General features: G+C 40.5%; 1 protein-coding gene across 3 annotated transcripts in view; it reads right to left on the bottom strand.

Annotated features, from left to right (window-relative positions):
• TECRL (trans-2,3-enoyl-CoA reductase like) overlaps window positions 1–5344 on the bottom strand; it is a 67789-nt gene extending 62445 nt beyond the window's left edge. For all 3 annotated transcript variants that reach the window (XM_037381733.1, XM_037381749.1, XM_037381740.1), the window contains exon 1: window positions 5009–5344. In XM_037381733.1, coding sequence (XP_037237630.1) covers window positions 5009–5242 — 234 coding nt within the window. In that variant the 5' untranslated portion in view covers window positions 5243–5344. The remainder of the gene's footprint in view (window positions 1–5008) is intronic.
• Window positions 5345–19906: the final 14562 nt, after the last annotated feature.

The following is a 19906-nucleotide window of genomic DNA, read 5'->3' as shown; positions in this document are numbered from 1 at the left end:
AGTGGGAGAGGGCACTGGGTGCAGGGAGTGCTGGTTTAAGGAACAGTAGGAAAGTAGCTTCCATCATCTTTGCAGCACACCAAGAAAAGAGGCTCTTCCTGCATGCCTTAAGAAGCAAGCTCTCTTCTGTAGGCCTTAAGAAGTTCTCTGCAAGGGAGGGACATTGCATAGCAGCCAAAACCTGAGTTTGCACCTCTGCTTATAGCTGACTTGCAAAATCATATAGCACGAAACTACTGAGCTCTGAGGCTTTCAGTGGGGAAAAAGCTTTCTCTGCTGGTTTCCCCAAAGGTGATTTATTCTGTAAAAACTGTATTGTGTAACACTTTCTGCCTTAAAAGCAACTCATGCAAAATTAATGGCATTGCATTATGTTTGTGGGAAAATACATTTTACTACAAGTTAATTTGAAGAAAAAAAATATTATACAATGAATGCTATAACAGAAACAGTTATGAGTTGCCTTAACAGCATTTATAAATCAAATCACTGCACATCGATAACTTTAAAACTAACCTACATCAGGCTTTTGGAATAATGTACAAGTAAAACAGTTTTTGAGTACCTATGTATTTTTCATAAGTTGTGGCTGACGATGAGAAATGTGGATTATTTGTTAAAAAATGCAAACAGGAATTATTTTCTTTCATTTTTAAGACATGATGAATTTTGCATGTTGTGTTGTTTTGCGTAGCTTTTTGGAAGTAATATAGGAGCCAGAATCCTTAGACTTTTGGGGACTTTTTCCCCTGAAAATATTTCTAAAACTAAATCACTAATTACATGTCCTCTCCTCTTTACAGACAGGAAGGAATTTCGTCCACAGAAATTAATAAATTGTGAGGAAAAAAGGGACTTGTGATCACCTAGGCTCACCTGCTGTTTTACACTGGCCAAAGAAGAGATTTATTCCTTGCTGAATACTTCTTTCACTCCCTGAGCAAGAAACCTGTGTGACTCATGTTTCAACTACAGAACACCTTAAAAAAAATCAGTCTTGATTTGCATGTTGAAGAGACTGAAGATTCACTCACAAGATGCCCAAACTTTATTTATCAACCCCGACTGACTGTCAAAATATGGGCTGAATTTCCTGGCTAAGGTTGCCTAATTGTGACTTTCAGCCACCAGCTTTGCAGGGCCTTTGCCTGCTTGTGTAAACACCTTTCTGTTCTACGAAATCCTGCCCCAGCTGTAGAGGGATCTCGGGTCAGGCAAGATGCTCTGCTGCAGCCAAGCCATGTTGTGCGTGAGGACACTGGCCTGCCTCCCTGGGGAGCAGGGAAGGGAGGAGAGAGGGAGGGAGGGAGGGAAGGAGGGAGGGAGGGAGGAGGGAAGAGAGGGAGGGAAGGAGGGAGGAGGGAGGGAGGGAAGGAGGGAGAAGGAAGGAGGGAAGGGAGGGAGGGAAGGAGGGAAGAGAGGGAGGGAAGGAAGGAGGGAGGGAGCAAGGAGGGAAGGAAGGAGGGAGGGAGGGAAGGAGGGAAGGGAGGGAGGGAAGGAAGGAGGGAGGAAGGAAGGAAGGAAGGAAGGAAGGAAGGAAGGAAGGAAGACAGACCCAGGACTCTCATTCAAGCTGACCCACACGCCTGGACCCTTGCCCTCTCGTGGGCAGTGCGCAGAGCGGGAGGTCACCCATACATCTCCTCAAAACGTCACTGGCTTTTGTTCCCCTGCTGCCATCACATCAGACTGTGGATACCTCTGGTCATGTGAGTACAGTCCCAGGGTATCTGAGCATTTATATATTGCTTTTAGTGACAGACGGATGGGGTTATAGCCTAGGTTTAAATTAGTTTTCCCTGCCAGCTCCCTTTTGAAGCCTTTTTCCAGATGTCCAAGGTAGCCCCCATTTTTCTGTAAATCACTGGTGCCTGCTGTTTTGTTAGAAGTAGTTTGAGGACATTTTGTGGAATAACTGGAAAACAATTTTGAGACAGGTCTGTGTTTCCTTCCCTCTCTCCCCACCCCTAAAATCTGAGGCCTCTTCTCCATGACTTCTCACCTCAGAATTAATTTCTGTACCAAGAGTAAATCCGGGGAAAAAGATCTCACATTATTATTTCTCTTTTAAATTCTTTAAGTAACTCACTGGAAAAGCTCGTGTACACCAAACTACTGGCAGTAATGTCATATCCATAGTAGGGGAAGTCCCTGGGGCAAGTTGTCAATATTCAATAAAAGAAATTACACTCCTATAAAGAATATTATGTTCAAAGTACGCATGTGCAAAATGAACTGCTAGTGTTCCTGACTCTTGTGAATTTACTTCAAGTTTTGCAAGATTATGTATTTTTCTTCAAGACCCAGCTCCTGGAGGGGATGACTATAGACAAAATGTCTGGGGTTTTCCTCTTCTACTTTCTTTCAATATTTTTTTCTGCCTTTCCTGACTGTGTAAAAGCCTGCAGCATGATGTGAATGTATCTTACAGGCTTAAAAACCAGGTAAATATGTATTTATTCTGTTTCTCTAAGCCAGTCTTAAAGACGATCAAGACCTTCTAGTAACCACTCAGTTCACTTAATATGTGATTGATCCTTCCCCAAAGTATAAGATGGGTAAGAAAGCCAAAGGAAATAACGTTATTTTATTTTACAGATGGAGAATTAATTCACTGTTACTTATGCTGGATCCAAAGCCTATTGATTTCAATCGATTGCTCGAAATCACACAGCCAAACACACCTCTTCTAAATCCCTGACACCGCATTGAGTACAAGATATCTTTTTTTTCTAAGTACTGAAACTAGTTAGATGTAGAATTATTTTGCAGACTTTACAAAGCTCCCACTAATCTGAATAGGATTCATATGCATGTGCAAGTGTCTCACAGAAACTAAACCTCTGGAAGCAGTGACTGGTATTTAACCACATAGTATTAATCATCTAATCACTCTGCCTGGGTTTCTATTAGGTGGAGAAAGAAAGGGGTCTTCTCTCTGCCATTACAATAGAGCTTGTCCCTTTAGATTTATTAATCTGTGAGTATTACAAACGCAGTTGCTAAATCATAATAATGTGAACTACTAACAATATGAAGTAAAAGTGTAAATACATGCATTTAAAAATCTGTGGTTCCTATTCTCTCCTATTATAAATTCTGACAGGTAATAATTACATGCAACCCCAAGAAATTAAGCTAATCGTAATCATCTTTCAAATAGAAAACAGGCATTAGAAGTGTTATGTTGGGTCTGTATCAATATTATATCTGATTAAGCAGAAGATAGTCTAGTCCAGTAAAATGGTTGCTTGTTTGCTCCAATAATCAACAGAAATGAAGTTCACCAATACGAACAAGTGTTCATGGGATTAAGGAACTCGCCTTCTCTACTTTCAGGGTTGCCTTAGGAAGGGATTATCACAGCAAATTAACGGATTTAGCCAGGTGAATGCACATTCAAAATCCCAATTCTTTAGGCAGTCTGTGCCAAAAAAAAAGGTTTGTACTGCTGGCCATGGCCATGTAAATTGAACATAGATTTCTGAGCCAACAGTTTCAGTTTACAGTTGTTACTGCTCCTCTGAGTGTATTTTATCCCTATAGAGAGACAGAGTACTTTGCAATCACCACTCATAACTCTCTTTCCACCTCTACAGGGGCAGAGTCCATGTTTGGAGAAGGTGTAGAAAATGTTCAGGCTCATCAAAATTCAGGATTAAAATTAAAACACAGGTCTGCTATTGTCCTAGCAGACCACAGTTCTTCCATACATCATGGAAGGATTACTGAAATGTGGCTCTTCACCTAATTCTGTTTCTGTTAATGTATTTCTTTTAATGACACTATAGGAAAAAAGACTCAATCTTTCTTTGGATTGAAACCTTATTCAGTATAGTATTTAGATAACCCTTTTTAATAACTGCATAAAAGTCACTCAGTAAATTAAATACAGCAAACACTTTCAGTAGAACTGCGTTAATAGTCATCATATTTGTTTGACTATTTTGTACATGTTTCCCCTTTGGCTAGATTTTAAAAAATCTCAAAAAAAAATATTTTGCCCGGTTAAGAATGAACAAGTGAGACATGTACCTTTAACTAGGCATACAAATTGCAAAAACACCCTTAAAATGATCAAGAACACTAGAATTCTGGTAGTATTCCACCCTGCATATTTCAAAGGCATTAAATTAAACACTTGAAGCAAACTTAACCAGTGATCCCAGCTGTTGCCAGTTGAGAATAAGAGAGGGTTTTATTTTATATTTTTATTTTTATTTTTTTCTTCTAGTGAAACAGTAAGTCTCAAAACTCTACTACATTACTGACAAATCATATAGTCAAAATAGATTAGGATTCTCATTTTCACGGCACGCAAGAGACCAGCTCTTCAGCTGAGGGACAATGAATCACAGAAACTGTGATGAAAATATTTATGAAGCATTTTTTCAGTTGTTGTTTACTGCATTGTAAACTTCCTTCCTACCCAGTCCTCTCGTCCTAGTTATACAATTTGACTGTAGTTTATTTTTTTGTGGTTCACGTTACAAAAAAAAAAAAAAAAAAAAAAAAAAAAAAAGCCACCTCTTTAAGCTAAGGCCTTTTTTTTAAAAAATAGGGTCTTTTAAAAAATTGTCAGGTTCCTGCCCAGTCTGGTAAGTAGGGTGCAGTTGAGTACATTTAGATAACAACAACCTATAGGATCACAGAGATGCTAAGCTTTACAAATGTATTAAAACTTAATATCCATTCTGAAGCAGATGTTTAAGTATCATGCTCTGAAATAAACACTGTAATCTGAGTGTCAAGAGACAGCCTGAGGACATATCTAGAATCCACAGAGCAGCCAGGAGATCTAAAAGAAACTAGTTTGGGATTATTTGTAAAAATCTTGGACAACATTAGCCAAGGATTGCAACTAACAAGAAGTTCTGAGTATCCCCCAGAGAAAAGAATGAAAGCATTTCCATTACAGAGTAAGACCACAACAGAGTAAAAACAGAGTCCCTGAACTGGCACCGTGTAAACCAGGCACGTCCCCAGCATGCTGGAATAACACACTCACCTTGTCCACAATGCAGATCTGCTTCTTGCTTTGCACATCAAGAATTTCCACTTCAAAGTAAGTGATTTTTGAATGTTTGAGCACTGGTGGTGATTTGAGATGGCCAGCAGAGAGCACAAGCTGAGAGAAGTTGAAAAAAGAGCGTGTGTCATTGTGGGACATGGACAGAGCTCCTCCATGCGCTGCAAGATTCCTCTTGTGTTCTGGAGCACTGGGTTTCTGCCTGCTGTGCATGGTGTGACCCAGCAGTAGTGATCGTCATATCAATAGGGGACAGTTCCAGGGGGAATATGTTTCCTCCCCGCACAGTTAAATACAATCACAGACTGATGAGACTTGAAAGGTCAAGTGGTGTTCCATTTTAAGAGTACTGTCTTATTTAGCAGAAGTGAAAACAATGGCTCTGTAATCCTTGTCTATATTTAACTTGCTATTGTGATGTGCTGTATTGCTGCTGCTTTTTTTTTTTTATTTAAACCACCATTTCAAACGACACAGCTAGAGATTCCCTATTAGAAGGAGTCAGATCCTGAAATTCCAGAGCCCCAGAGTAATCAGGAATGAATGCACCAAATTCCACTGTTACCTCCCGAGACAGATGTTTAAAGGTGTCCACATATACATCTATTGGGGGTGGGGGTGGGGGTGGTAGTGTATGTATGCACCCTTAGCATAATCTACAAAATTATGTGAGATGCCGTCTTTTCTAGAAATATTTACTCACAAAAAGCCAGGAGTTCAACAACAAAATTTAGGGATTGCTTGCAAATAGAGAGAGAACTTATACCTGCTTGTATTTAGTACTGTGGACTCTGTTATTTAATGGGGTAGAGTTTTCCTTGCAGCTCTGCCAGGGAAACTCAACTGAAGTAAAGGAAATTATAACCATAAAGGCACTAATTCAGAGTTCAGATCATTTTACTATTTTCTTATTCTTTCCTGAAAATTTTCACAGTGCAACTCTGCAGCAAAACAGAGGTAGTCTTAATGGTAAAAATAAGGATTATTTAAAACAAATTTTCTCTAAAACGGCTTCCCCAAGCCTGGCTTAAACCTCATTTTTCCTCATATGATTTTTTAATAGGATTTAATAGAACTAGCTGCGCTTTTCCATCCTGACATTCTCCTTCAATTTCCCTGAGCTGCCTGGGATTACAGTGTTATAAGGGCACCACAGACTTCTGCAGACAACTCTTTCCAGTGGAGACAGAGTAAGTTCTGAATACATTTTTACATAAAACCTCAAGGAAACTACAATCACGTTTACAAAAGTCATATAGGTTTGCTACGCTAAGGAAATTTAATCAGGTAAAAAAAAGTTTCACAAGATAAAAGTGACCCTGCAGCTAATACCCGCTCTGGGAGGCAGGGTGGGAACAGAACAGGTCTCTTTTCTTTTCTGCTATAACTTGCAGAAAATTTAGTGGCCACCACATCTTGTCTAGTGACACATGACAAGAAGCTCTATGAAATAATGGAGAAACTAATTGATAAATTGTTGCAATAATTAAAAATGAGAGTGAGGGGGACACCCAAAGAAGCCATTTCCAAACCAAGGCTCCCCTCCAGATAGTATTCACAGATAATGCCCATCTTCACATATATGAGCTATATAGTTGTTGTTGATGGAGTAATCCATGCTACGTCAAGTTCTAAGTTCTGAAGAATCAAGCCTGCATCCATGAGATGTGCCCTGCTTACAAACAGGAAAAGGAAACAGTAAATTAGCAGGGGCTGAACTCATGAATGGGTCTGAGCTCAGTGGTAACAGGACAAAATACTTCCAATACCAAGAGCTAGTCTAATTTATTTATAATTCTTTAGCCAGTTGTTCTGACTAAACAGGCTAACCCCAGCTTATAACTAAGATGCTTTATGTCCACATGACATAACAAACTTCTGTGTGTAGCTCAAGTTTGAAAGAAAAATCCCTGTTACTTGTTGATAACAATAAACTGCAGTCACGCAGCCTTTGAATGCTTTCACTGGCTTTGTTAGCGAAAAGCCCTGACTGCAGGAATGCAGATGGATAGTAATATTGGTAACCTAATACAAACAAGGATTAAATTTTGGCTCTGCTGAAATCAGTTAGTGTCTTGCCATTGATGCAAACCAAGTCAGCACCTAAAGAAAAAAAATGTTAGACTTGAACAAGATTATATTGTGATCAAAATACACCTGTCTCTGAGTTTAGATGGAAGGTATGCAAGGAATCATCGTCTTAGTTGTGTCAATATAGCAAGCAAAAATATTGTTGTGAGCTAGTCGGAGCACTGAGTGACGAATTGTTGGCTAATTGTAAGGGGCTTGTTAAAAACAGCCAGGTAAAGACAACAGAACACACAGGTCCTAAGTTCCAAGTGTGAGATTCACTTATTTGAACAGACTACTATAAGGAAACCGTATAAAACTGCTGTACAAGAGATGAGACAAACTGGTATAACGTCCCCTTTTAGCTGTAAAATCTATGAATCAGTGAGCTGTAACAGTATATATTAATAAATTTCTAAATTGATATCAATTCAAAAGCAATAAAGAATAATATTGATCATCATGGCTAATTTCTATGTATAAGGAACTGGTGTTGCAGTCGTTACTGTGGGTATATTTACAACTATTTAAAATTACAATGTCTGAACTGTAGCTTCTGAAAAAAAGCTTGATTTACTGCAGACATTTAAATTATCAGAATTTTATTACTGACCAATGAAAATTTGAATATCTGAACCAATTCCAAGAAAATGCTTACAAAATAATTTATTTTTTAATCTAAGATAATCATATGCAATTTCAAAATTTTGATAAACAACAGTCTTTACAGAGCCAAATACTTTCCTGATATAAACAAGCAAGGCTTCCCTGAAGGTGGCTGGCCCTTTCCTTACTATATTTAAATTATGGGTCTAGGATTAGACTGCAGCACCATGTCTACAGCAAACATATTACTTGCATATAAGGTGGGTGAGAGCTACTCTACCAAAAATAATCAGAGGTAGAGTTACAGCTGATAACCTGAGCCTTAAAGGGGAGACACATAAAAGTAGTGGAGCTTTTGCCATTAATGTGACAAGTGCTGCACTTGCTTGAAATGTCATCAATGGGTTTAGATGTTCTGGCTCAATGTGAAATAATTCAGCCCATTCTATGTAGGAGCGTACATGGAAGGGAAATATTCATTACTGGACAGAAGGCACATCCTCCCTTCCAATGCAGTTACATGTACCTCATCTCAGTCCCCGACACTGGAGATGGGGAGTCTCAGCACCTGGGGGCAAGCAGTCAGCCAGTCCTATGGTGAGATCTACAGATCCACATTAGATGGGTACAGGCTGCTGTTCCCAGAGCTGTGGCAGGGCTAGTAGCCAGCAGTCACTGAGTCCCTGACCTCAGCTTCATTCTGGGACTCTGAGAAGAGTCAAAGAGCACTCAGCAAGAATTGAATCATCTCTGACAACTTCAGCTCGCACTGGATTTCCTGCCATATAAGGGGCCAGTATTTTTGACGGGCTGTGAGGATGGGCATAACTCTTCTCAAACTGTGGCTCTACCTCCTCTCCTCACTTGACACTTGGCTGACACGAACCACTTTGCAGACGGGCAGACATTTTGTTAAGCCATCCTTCTGAAAGGCACTTTTTCCAGGAGGGAGGGAATGCCTCCCCCCAAAGCATGCAGCAGGGCCATCGTTTCTGGTTAACTGAACTGCTGATATTTTCACAACAAAAGTGACACCTGTAGTGGATTTTTGCACCCTTATCTAATACAGTATCTTGAAAAAAGCATCAACCTGTGCAGGTCATGAAAAACAGCAGAGACTATGACTTAGCATTCAGTTTCTGTTTATGACGCTGATTTCCTGTGAGACATTAGGGAACTGCTGTTTTTCCTGCTTTTCCCTTCCCGTCCCACGTGAAGAGAGTCTTCTCTGCGTGATGCTCTCTTGCACTGTGCATTTTGCAGACAGCCTGGCACAAAGGGATTTCATAAGATCTCAGCTGGGTCCTTAAGGTGCTTCTGAAGTTCCTTTTCATCTTTGGTCATGTTTTGTACTCCTCCTTCCCCACAAAACTGGTCATCTCCTTTCAGTCTGCAGAATGTCAGCTGTTAAGTCAGCAACGGAGGGTGATCTCTATCAGTCCAGATGCTTGTTAGCAGCCCCTCACACATGGCTTTTTTATCTTGGACACTTCAAACGCTTGGTGGAAGCAGGGTTATTACTTTCCCACCAGCTTCATGAATGCCAAAGAACTGAACAACACCCCCAAGACAAAAAGACTCCAGACCCCAAAGTATGTGGGGTTCAGTACCACAGGTCATGCAGCCTAAAGCAAAGCAGATTCCCAAGGTCACACACATACTCACTTCAGTGTCCCATTTTTTGAAATTCTGCCATGCATTTTGCTGGGGAAGGAGACACTGAGACCAAGTAAGGACTCAACTGCGTTGCAAACCAGCAGTGGCGTTCCCTTGCTAAAGGAGGTCTGAACCAGTATGTATGTGGTACATACCATGGCCCATGGTCTCTCTCCTTTCCTGACTGGGAAAGGGATGATAACAATAGCTGCCCAAGAGCTCTCTGAAAACAGGGTGATTACTCTGAGCATGGCCCGCAGAAAACTGGATAAAAAGGACCTGTTTGGAAAGTCAGACCCCTTCTCGGAGTTTTATAAGCCAGGTGAAGATGGAAACAGTAGTTCAGTAGCTGTGTAGCCCATATGCCTGTTCCTGCACTTGATCTAAGCAGCACTGCTCTGCATTTTCCCGTTTCAATCTGGGATCGAGTGTTTTCAGAGCCAGGCAGCAGGGCAGCTGTGCTTTCAGTCTCTTTTTACTGAGCTGTCACAGGAAGGATTTAAGAACCTGGTACAATGTACTCATTTGGAAAAACACTAACAGTAATTTGCCTGGCTCCTAGCTTTATCTGGCTGAGAGTGTAGGAACAAGTTTACCAGATTATTTGGGGGGCTAATGCTTTTAAATATTTGGTTTGATTTTGTTATCTGTATTATATTAGTAACAACTAGAACTCATTCCTGAAGCATAACAGAAATCTAAGCATGCAAGCCTGGCTGCTAGAAATTAAGAACGTAGAGCTAAGAATGCAGCATATAGTATGTGGAATTTGATACATTATTCCCAAACACTGTTTATAAAGGCTGCATGGAAAAAAAAAAAATAAAAAAAAAAGCATGATCCTCTGGGGTTTCTTTGCCTGCACATGTCTACCTTAGCAACCTTAACATCAATTGAAAGCATTCTATCTACTTGTACATACTCTCAAGAAAGCCACTTAGAAAAAAGCTCTGTAGTATTACTACAAAAACTACTTGGGCACTTATATTTTCTCTCTTGAAGCTAAATCTCTTAACAAATAAGTAATGGACAGGATAGAAAGGCGCAAAAGGAGAGTGCACTGATTCTGTAACATGAAGCAATCCTAAAACAGCTTTAAATAATACTGAAGTCAGAACTAGACCTCACCAGAGCTAAGGGGCAGGGCAGAAGTGATACATAGCCATGTTCCTTCCCTTTGGCTATACTGGCAGGGCTCCTCAGCAAAGGGTGGCAGCCTTTCTGACCCTGTGAGCTGCATAATGGTAACATTACATGGCCAAAAGTTCCAAGCCTCAGGCTACATCCTTCAGAGGCTGTGAGAAGGGAGACTCCAGGGAACACCTCGCAAGCAGGGCTCAAAGATCTCCAGTGCCCACCTTGTCCCTGCAGACATTTTTGCCACTGACTATCACAGACTATCACAGCAATGGAGTTTTTCCTGCTGTTTAAAATCTCATTCTAGTAGCCTGGCTTTATCCCTCTGGCTTTGAAGACTGAAAATGCTGACTTTAAACCTTGGTGTGGGTGGTGCCAATTAGAATCAAATTCACAGTGCAAATCAAATCTAAAGCTGGTGCTTATTTTATCCCCAAGAGATATAAGAGAAATAAGCAAAGTCAACAAACAGGCACAGTAAGTCTATCTGCAAGAAGTACAAAGTGAAACCTCCGCCCCCAGCCCCTGTCACACACAAACACACACCTACTTCTCTACCAAAATAAGTACAGTGTGATGCAGAGCTCAAATGTGATGACAAGTCAGGATATGCTGTAAAAGACAGCTGTTGGACTGCAGCATGGAAGAAGCCTGAGGAGATGCTCCTGGTGATGAAGAGGCCCAAAGGAATCTTCATAGATTGCTGGATCAGTCTTTTAATGTCATTGACAATAAATAACATATTTACAGATCTGCAGGTGAGAATTTTCATTCTTGTTTGAATTCGATCAGTGCAAATTGTGCTATTCCTGATGTTATTAACTTTCATTATTTGAGGCATGTGATGGTCTTTTCCTCTAAACACATGGCATTTGGAACTACATGTCTATGTGAAATGTATTTGTTTTTTAAGCTTACATATTTTGTTATTCTTTTTCACTTAGGTAGATGTGGAGCCCTTAGAAACACACAGGCGTGTCTGAAAACTTGACCTCAAGAGGTCTAGAAACAAAGATACTTTTTTGTTTCAAAACAAAGGCTATGATTTTTAAGCCAGTCTTGGCATTTTGCAGTCAGACAGGGAGATCAATACTGTTCATGTTTAAGTCCTTACACAGACAATATCGTACCCCATTGTTTCTTTAAGGCAAAGATTAGAAAGCAGACAAAGAAATGTCACACAAACACTTCCAAGAACTACTTTTAAGGAAAATTTCACTGACCTTTACCTGCAGAATTTTCTCTATAGCATTACGCTCACCCTTTAGCGTCTTCTTAAGCAGCCTTTGCCTTTCAATGACAACAGGTGTTTCCATCCATCGGCCTTAACATGGTGTGACCTCCACTTACTACATCATCAATTCTGCCTAATAAAATGGCACCTTAATTAACAAAGGTTAGAAACTTGCTTCCAAATGTTTGGTTTCATTTCACTGTTTTGCAATAGGCTTCATGTACTCTAATGTGCCATTGCTCATTTGAGGAAAGCCAGTGTGATGAGCCTCCTGTCGATCTCAGCACTGATACTCATGTCCAGCAGCAAAGCTAGCAACAAGGCAGCATCTAGGTGGATGAGAGTCCTCTAAACATGGACAGACAAGAAAGTTGCCATCTAATTCATTGTGGCTTTATGTTATCATGTCACTTCATAGTGTAAAGAGAGGACTGAGCAGATTAATGAAGGACAGGTGCTGATACCCTGTACTTTTCAACAGTATAAGCTTACTTCACATCCTTACTTAATTTCAACTGAGTATATGTATTACAGACAGCATTTTTTTTAATCCCCCTCACAGAAAATATCCTGATGAGATAATGGATTGTAATTTCACAGGGTAAGACTGAGTAACCACATTATTGGAAGCTGATCAGCCCCTAAGTAAGGATGATGAAAAGAAATACAGTAAGGCAAAGCCATTTTTCACAAATGGCAGCAGTACAGAACTGGAAATCCATGCTTTTATAGTTGAGATTAAATTCATCTTTCTTTTGTGCAAAACTGTTACATTCAAGATTAAGTTGGAGTCATTTGGAATAGTTTCAGGAAAACAAAAAGTTGTTAAAAAATGCAGTTTTCATTGACGCTGGAGCACTTCAAAAGATTTACTCATTTGAATGAAAAGATTTTAAGGTTCAGAACAATCTGGTCTCCTCCTGACCAGTAGGAGGGAAGAACAACCTCGACTAGAACACTTAGAGATTCCTAAAGGAGCTATTTCAACATAATATTGAAGAGGTTTTGTTTGCTAATGCAGAATATATAAAAATCCTGAAACCTCAGTAATTGTCACAAAATACAATTGTGGTCTTTCAGACAGTTCTATACAGAGATATGTTTAAAGGTTTACAACGACAAAAAGAAATCTAACTCCTCTTTTACAATCCTCCCTTTTTGTCTGAAGTTCTTGGGGTGATTGGTCTTTTATTACTTTCAAAATGTTATGCGTTATTTCTTCTCATACAAGAAGTCAAATTGTTCTCAGTCTTTTTCACTTCAGGGCTTCATTAATTAGGTTTCTGAAACATGTGTCACCATAACCTCCTTCTTTCACAAACTTTCAAGTTTTCAGAAAAGTTGCCATTTATTATGACATTTTTAATATTCAGGCTCAGCCTGAAAATTATTCTTGAGCTAAAAGAAAAATGATCAGTCATTTTTATATTCATTTTGTGACTAAAAAGTATTCTTGTGACATTTTTCTATCAAAGCAGAATGATTTTGAGGAACAGAATTCCAGAAAACTTGGAATTAGACAAGTGAACAAAAGGGGATTCTTTTTATTTCATTAGAACTGTTGTTCAGTGGCAGGTTTTTTCAAGCTTGAAATGTTTAGGAAAATGTTTCCGTGCAGAAAAATTAACAAGACGAGCATGCTCATCAGATTAAAATGCTTTCTCCTGTTTAGACTCTTCTGCCTATACAACCAAATCATCTGCCCCCAGACTACTACCACTCTCAGTAATGACTCCAATGATGAAGTGATCCTATCCCAATTTGAATATTGTCCTGGGTTAGTTAGAGCCATCTGTTTCATGTTTTGACCATTATCTGTCCCAAGTATGCATCAGAGTCCAGGGTCTCCTCACTAGTGTTGCTTAAAACAGTAGAAGAAATCTATCATGTTTAAGGCACTACAAGAAACCCACTCTTTATACTTCAGAAGCAGAATGAAGTTTCCCCTGAGATCAGACCATTTTTCTGCTGGAGCTGGAGTCTGGTCCAGCGTAGGAAACGGTGCTCCACCAGGCAGCCCGGCTTGCAGCAGGTTTAGGTGAAAATGTCACTGACTTACTCCCTCTAATGTAGCAGGATCATGCACTCAGGATTACTACCTCATCAAACCTGCCATCCTCACAGCGCCTGGAGTCACCACATACCCTGAAATAAAGCCTGCCTTCCATCAGGAAATCCAACTAGATTAGAGGGTACTGACAGAATCACGGTAAGTAGTAGCTCCATGGGGAGGCCGGTGGCACATCCATGTGTGCCACGCTGAATCGTGAAAGCTGGCTCCTTCACAAGGTAATGGAGCAACCTGGTCCTTTCACTCATGCCTAAACATGATAAGGTTCCAGAAACCAGGCACAGAGAGACCTGCTTCCTGACTACCTCTCTCTTCTTGGAGAACACCCAACAGACCAGGACTTCAGTCCCTGTGTAACTTCAAAGGACAAGATCCTTGGAAGTACCCCATGCTGAGACACCTGCCTCCCCTACACAAGGTACAGGGTGCCCTGACATCTCAACTGGACTCCGAATACCTTGCCAGGACCTGCCTGCCTGACAGCAGAGTGCTGTAGCACTTGGGTCGCTTTTAGAATCTGGCCTGTGCTCTCATGCTCCGTGCCACAAGTTTGTGCACTGAGGGGAAAGGAGAACTGGCCCGTAGGGAAGGTGAGCTGCCCACAGACATAAGGTCGATAAATCTCAGCACAGCGTCAGGGCATCCTGCCACACGCAAGAGGATGGAACCCATGTGAGCTCCAGGCCTCCCCTCACGTTCCTTCTTAACCACCAGAAAGAAGCGCAGACACAAACAATGTGCGTTTCATCCATGTAATGGCATTATACCACACAGCAGCCTGGAACAAGTTGAGAAGAACAGCGTTTTAAACTTGAGCTCCAAGGAAAAATGGTACTGTTAGTTCCAGAAATGCTTTTGTGGCTTCTTGTGAAACGTATTCCCAGTGAAGAAAGCGTTTTCCACCTGGTTCTCTGTTACTGGCACAACCCAATTCATTCATGCTTTGTTTTATCACACCAACATTGGCACAGAAGCATTTTAATGTAAAAAAAATTGCTTCTGTACAGCACAGCTGGCAGGGAAGAGTGCAGTAATTTGTGTGAAGTTTGCAATGCACAACTTCCTTTTTCCTGTAGCAAACCAGAAAGGACAGAGGCTTGCTGCTTATGTTAGTTAGCATGTGACAACTCAGCAGTCAGTAGTTTGGCTCTGAGGAAAAGCAAAGCCAAAGCAGATAATTGCCATAGTATACTCCAAAAGCATATGAGCTCAGGCTGCTAAAAGACAGCACTTGTTGCTTGGCACATTAGGGCAACAGCATGTCACTCAACACCTGTGGAGTCTGTGTTCCAGTTTAACAGCTGCTAGTCAGGAATGACTGTGACCAGCTTGCAAACAATGTCAGGACAACCACTGTGTGGTTACATCCAGCTGTCAGAATTATCTTTGCTTTAAAAAAAGAAAAAGCTGATGCTGTTTGTAGGCTGACAACTGTCGCTGTAAAGCATTCCTGCAATTTCCATAGCCATCCCGTGGGCAAGGTCATACAGATAGATGTGACAAGGAGAGCCCTGACATTTAACAGTCTGGGAAGCAACACTCAAGGATTACAGGTAATATATCAGCATGCTTCACCAGGACTTCCTGCTGCAGAAAGCAACTCAGATCCACAGACAGCTTCAAAAATGCTGTAAAATAAAGCCCCTGGGTAGAAACAATGTCATCCCTCTATACCCAGCTGTAGGAAGTACTCTAAAAGGCTAAAGGTGATGCTCATTTATGAGGGTGAAATGAAGGAAGATTCAGCATCACAGCTGCAGTCTTCTAGGACTAGAATTTTACCAGTGCAAAGGGAAAATCCACAGTTGCCTAGCAGGACTGGATGCAATTATCGCTACCACAAGCTGATGAGATACATAAATTCATGGTTTTTACAAATCCTACCTTACCTGTGCTGTCTTACAGCAGGAGACTGGAATATGTCTGCGTTTGAAAGGGCCCACCCCCATCAGCCAGGTTGCTAGACATCCTCCACAGCCTTAGCAAATAATCAGTCCTGTGTCCTATCTGAAAAACAATGAGGTATAGCTTTGCTTTTTCTTTCCTGACCATCAGTTATTTTTACGTATGTCCAACACTTCAAGCTGTCAGACATTTGGCAAACCATGTTACTGCTGCAGATCCACTTCAACAATCCTTGTGTACTGCTCTATCATGCTGACTGGGAGGTGTGAGTTCACCAGGATTACTCACTGTGCATGCGTGACATCCACACTGTACCTTCACAGTCTCTGTCTCTTTTTCTCTCTCTCCAAAATTGCAGACAACTGTGGTCATCGCTGCCGTACAAGAGACCCTGCATCAACTGCTTTCTGCTGTGACTTTCCATTGAGAGCAAACCATGTACAAGCACCCCAGATGCTGAACCCGAGTCCACCCAGTTTAGCGGTCTTTGTGCCCAAGCTCTTGGTGTCATGTCCGCCCCCAGAGGAACTGGCTGTGCCTGCAAGTTTCTTCACAGGTAAAGAACCTGCTTTGCTGTTTCTGCTGTCAACAGAGGAACTGGTAGTTTCATTCTGTTCTCAAAAAAAGCTGATTTTGCATGCAAAAGCACAACAGCCAAGAACAGACACAGAAAATAACTACTAGGCACTTTATCACTGTCTGTGGCAGTTTTTCTTTGTCGGTTTAGCTATTAAAGCACCCAGCTGCAATGTGAACTGTTGGTGTACACAGTCTTACTAACAAAAATATGGACATATTGTAAAGCCTCAGGTTTCTAATGAACATTTGAGGTCACAGCTTTTCTCTGAATTCACAGCATTTAGAGCAAAGCAGACTGACCACTGGTGTCAGCTTGTTGTAAGCTAAGTACAGGGCTACCTACATACAGGGAACCACAAACTCCACCTTGAAATATTTCTTTCAGAGCACTCCCCTAGCAGACTAATACCTATTGAAACTTAAATACTTGGTTCTTTAGCCAGAATAAGAATACAGCTTTAATGAATAGGGCCAAAAAAAGAAGTTGCTCTTTAAGTTTCTCCCAGAAAACATTTCTGCTTTCAGCCAGCTGTAACTGAAAAAGAATTTGTCAGAACAGGAACATTGAAACCTTCTATCTTGCTTTTGCATGGCTTCCCAGAAGGTAAAGATGAAATAATTTCTGCTTGTTCTGCTTTTATCATTTTTGTTATTATACACTAACTACTGCAGCACACCTTTTTTAAACACTCCTAAACAAAGTGAGAGGTTTTTTAAGAACAGTAGAGGTCCCGGGAATGCTACACGGAGAGGCCAGCAGGTCCCCTGTTGTAGCTGATGTGCAGGCTGGACTCATTGCCAGCGGGGCTCTGTGCAGACCTGTGAACCTGTCGGATCAGGAGACAGGCTGAGCTCCTCCGGCCCATGCCTTCAGTTAGCACTGCTGAGGCGGTGATAAAGAAGTAGTCAGACCTCTTCACCAGCAAAATCCTGAAAGGTTGTTTTAATAATGTTCTGTGTACTGCTAAAGGGCAAGTTCTGAGCCAAAAGTTAATGGTTTCAACTTGATGCTCTTGTAGACTTTGAGAGACAAGCATTTCAGTATCGGTAGGCTCTCACATGGATATACTTTTCCAGCTCTCTCTAGCAAAACACAGCCCTAAAAGGCAAAATCTTCAGCAGCAGCATGTGCCTCATTTTCAGTAGCTCTGTCAGCTTTGTCTCAGAGCAGCTGAAGTACAGTTTACATCTCTCCCTCCTGAAATTGAGCAACTGATGGAAACAATACAGGACAATATAAAAGTGCCAGTGAAGCATCCAAAACTACTTAAAAACAACAGAACAAGTAGAAAGTCATTAGTAAGACTACTGAAACCCACAAATTAAATTATATATTTCTCCCCTGAGGAAAATGTGAGATTGAGCGTTGCAAATTCTTCCAGAGGAAGAGACCATCTGGGCAGAATTTTGAAAATCACAGAAAATGCATTAACATGGACTGGGCATTTGGCCAGAGGCAGCTTACCAAAAACTGAAGGGCCTCAGGACTCAGTGGACAGTGACCTGGAGGCCGAGCTCAGAAACAACACACACCAAAATTATACTCTTTACAGCAGAAAACTTCAAGAAGAAATTTGGTTTTGGTTGAATAACACCAGCATGTTTGTGTCCTTGATTAAAAGTATCTGAAAGAAGCACTTAAAAAAATCAAATATTTTTAAATCTAAAAAAGATAGTAACATTTTATAGGATAAAAGTTTTACAATTATTTCATTTTGGTCGTGGTCCCGTTCAGATTATTTTAGCCTAGAAATAAATAAAATACAGCTATTCACACCATCCAGCCCAGGAAACTGCTTTTTGTACCTTTCTTACATACATAGTTGGTGGACAGAAGGCAAATCAAGGCACCAAAATTAGGTCTGGGAAAAAACCACTCCCTTTTCTGTGGATCTGCATGCCCAAGGTTGGGCTGTCTGAACATCCATCTAGACGTCCACCATCAGAAACTCACAAAGATGAAAGCTCTGCTTTCTGCTCTGCTTTCTGATCCACTTTAGTCACTGCATGGCCTAAATTTTGGGATTAGCAGACTTCTCAGAGAAGATAGGCAGGTATCCAGTCAATCTGTATGTAATCAGAAACTGCACCTTAGATTTCAGCTACAAAAAGCCTTCCAGTAGCCCAGGACTCCCACTAGACTTAAAACAAGTTACTACCCCATTCTCAGAGCAGTGCATGTACACATCTGCCACCAGAGAATGAAGGACAAGGCTACCATTCCAATATTAAACACTGCAAACTAAGCTTTTTATTATGAAAACATCTGCATAAATCTGTTAGCCCCAGCCCATTTATTGTCATTCCTTAATGGGTAACCAGGATCAAGATCTGGCCTTCCATATTCAGCACGCAGTCCAATTAAAAAGATACATATATAAAATAAAAGCCTATTTTGAGAGCTAATTTTTAAATACGTATATTTATCATTTTATTTGCAGACTAAATGTTTAGGTTGGGTTTAATTCACGTTTATTGAAATCCATGAAAGTTGCTGTATGATGGACAAATACAATTATCTTTACTATGGGAATAAATGTATAATGAAATCTTAGCTTTTCCTCTTTAAAATAACATACTTGACAGTAAGTATAGACTTTGGCAAAGCAGTGCTCCCCTGCCACACAGCACATTTAATGAAGTTACTCCTCAGCTGTTTGCTGCTGCACTGAACTGAGCCAAAATGAGATAAGCTAACTAAGTTTGTAAGCACTCCCAGTCCATTAAAGTGGAAGCCTCCACTGGAGTAAAACACTTTACAATTTCAATCTAAAAAGTATGTCAGCTTATCAAAAAGACAGTAATTCTGACTTTTCACAAAGCAATTAGAGCAGAAAGCAATCACAGAAAGGAATTAAGAGGGATTTGTGGTCAGATCTCCCATCAGGATCACTCAGACCAGACAGATTCATTCAACCTCAGATCTCTTCCTTTGCCTTGTCACATCCTGGCCAGCAACAGCTTTGGCATGTATATACTGAAAGAATGCCAATGGCACTTGCAGGCACTGCAATTAATAAGCAAGGATTTAATTTACCTATTAAAAAACATTATATTCTGGGAAGCTAATGAGAAGCCATTTTATTAACAAAACAAAGTACTTTCTCTAACTGCAATATTACACAGCCCACCTGAACTCAGAAAGGGGAGATTTTTGATTTCTGAGAAAAAATCAAGACTTCTGCATGGAAAACCATGTCACTGGAACAGTATGTGCTGCAAAATGGAGCTTTAATAGTCAATAAAGACAGAAAAAGGCAGTTCTTGCTACCTCATAGCTAGCAGGTTTTAAAATTAATGGAATTCATCTGTCACACACCACTTAGCATATCTGTATCACTTCACCAAGTAATGCCACCATCAGAGAGTTATTTTAATAGTGAACAGGTAAATGAATAGTATAAAGGGTAATAGAATGGGGAGGAAAAAAAGACAAGACCATTAAGTCAATAATTTTTTTCTTTCTCTCTGACACTGAAGAGTGAAGATGCCTTTTTTAATTTCTTTAAATGGGGAGGAATGTAAAAAAAGGGGGCATGTATTTAACAAAGCAATTTACTTAACACAAGAGAAATCTTCAAGCTTATTTCAGGGGCAGATGCCTAGTGGTGATTGCACT

Source organism: Falco rusticolus, chromosome 1 (assembly GCF_015220075.1).
Source record: "Falco rusticolus isolate bFalRus1 chromosome 1, bFalRus1.pri, whole genome shotgun sequence".
Taxonomy (NCBI): domain Eukaryota; kingdom Metazoa; phylum Chordata; class Aves; order Falconiformes; family Falconidae; genus Falco; species Falco rusticolus.
Note: the sequence above shows the minus strand (reverse complement) of the source record. Positions and strands in the feature narration are given on the sequence as shown.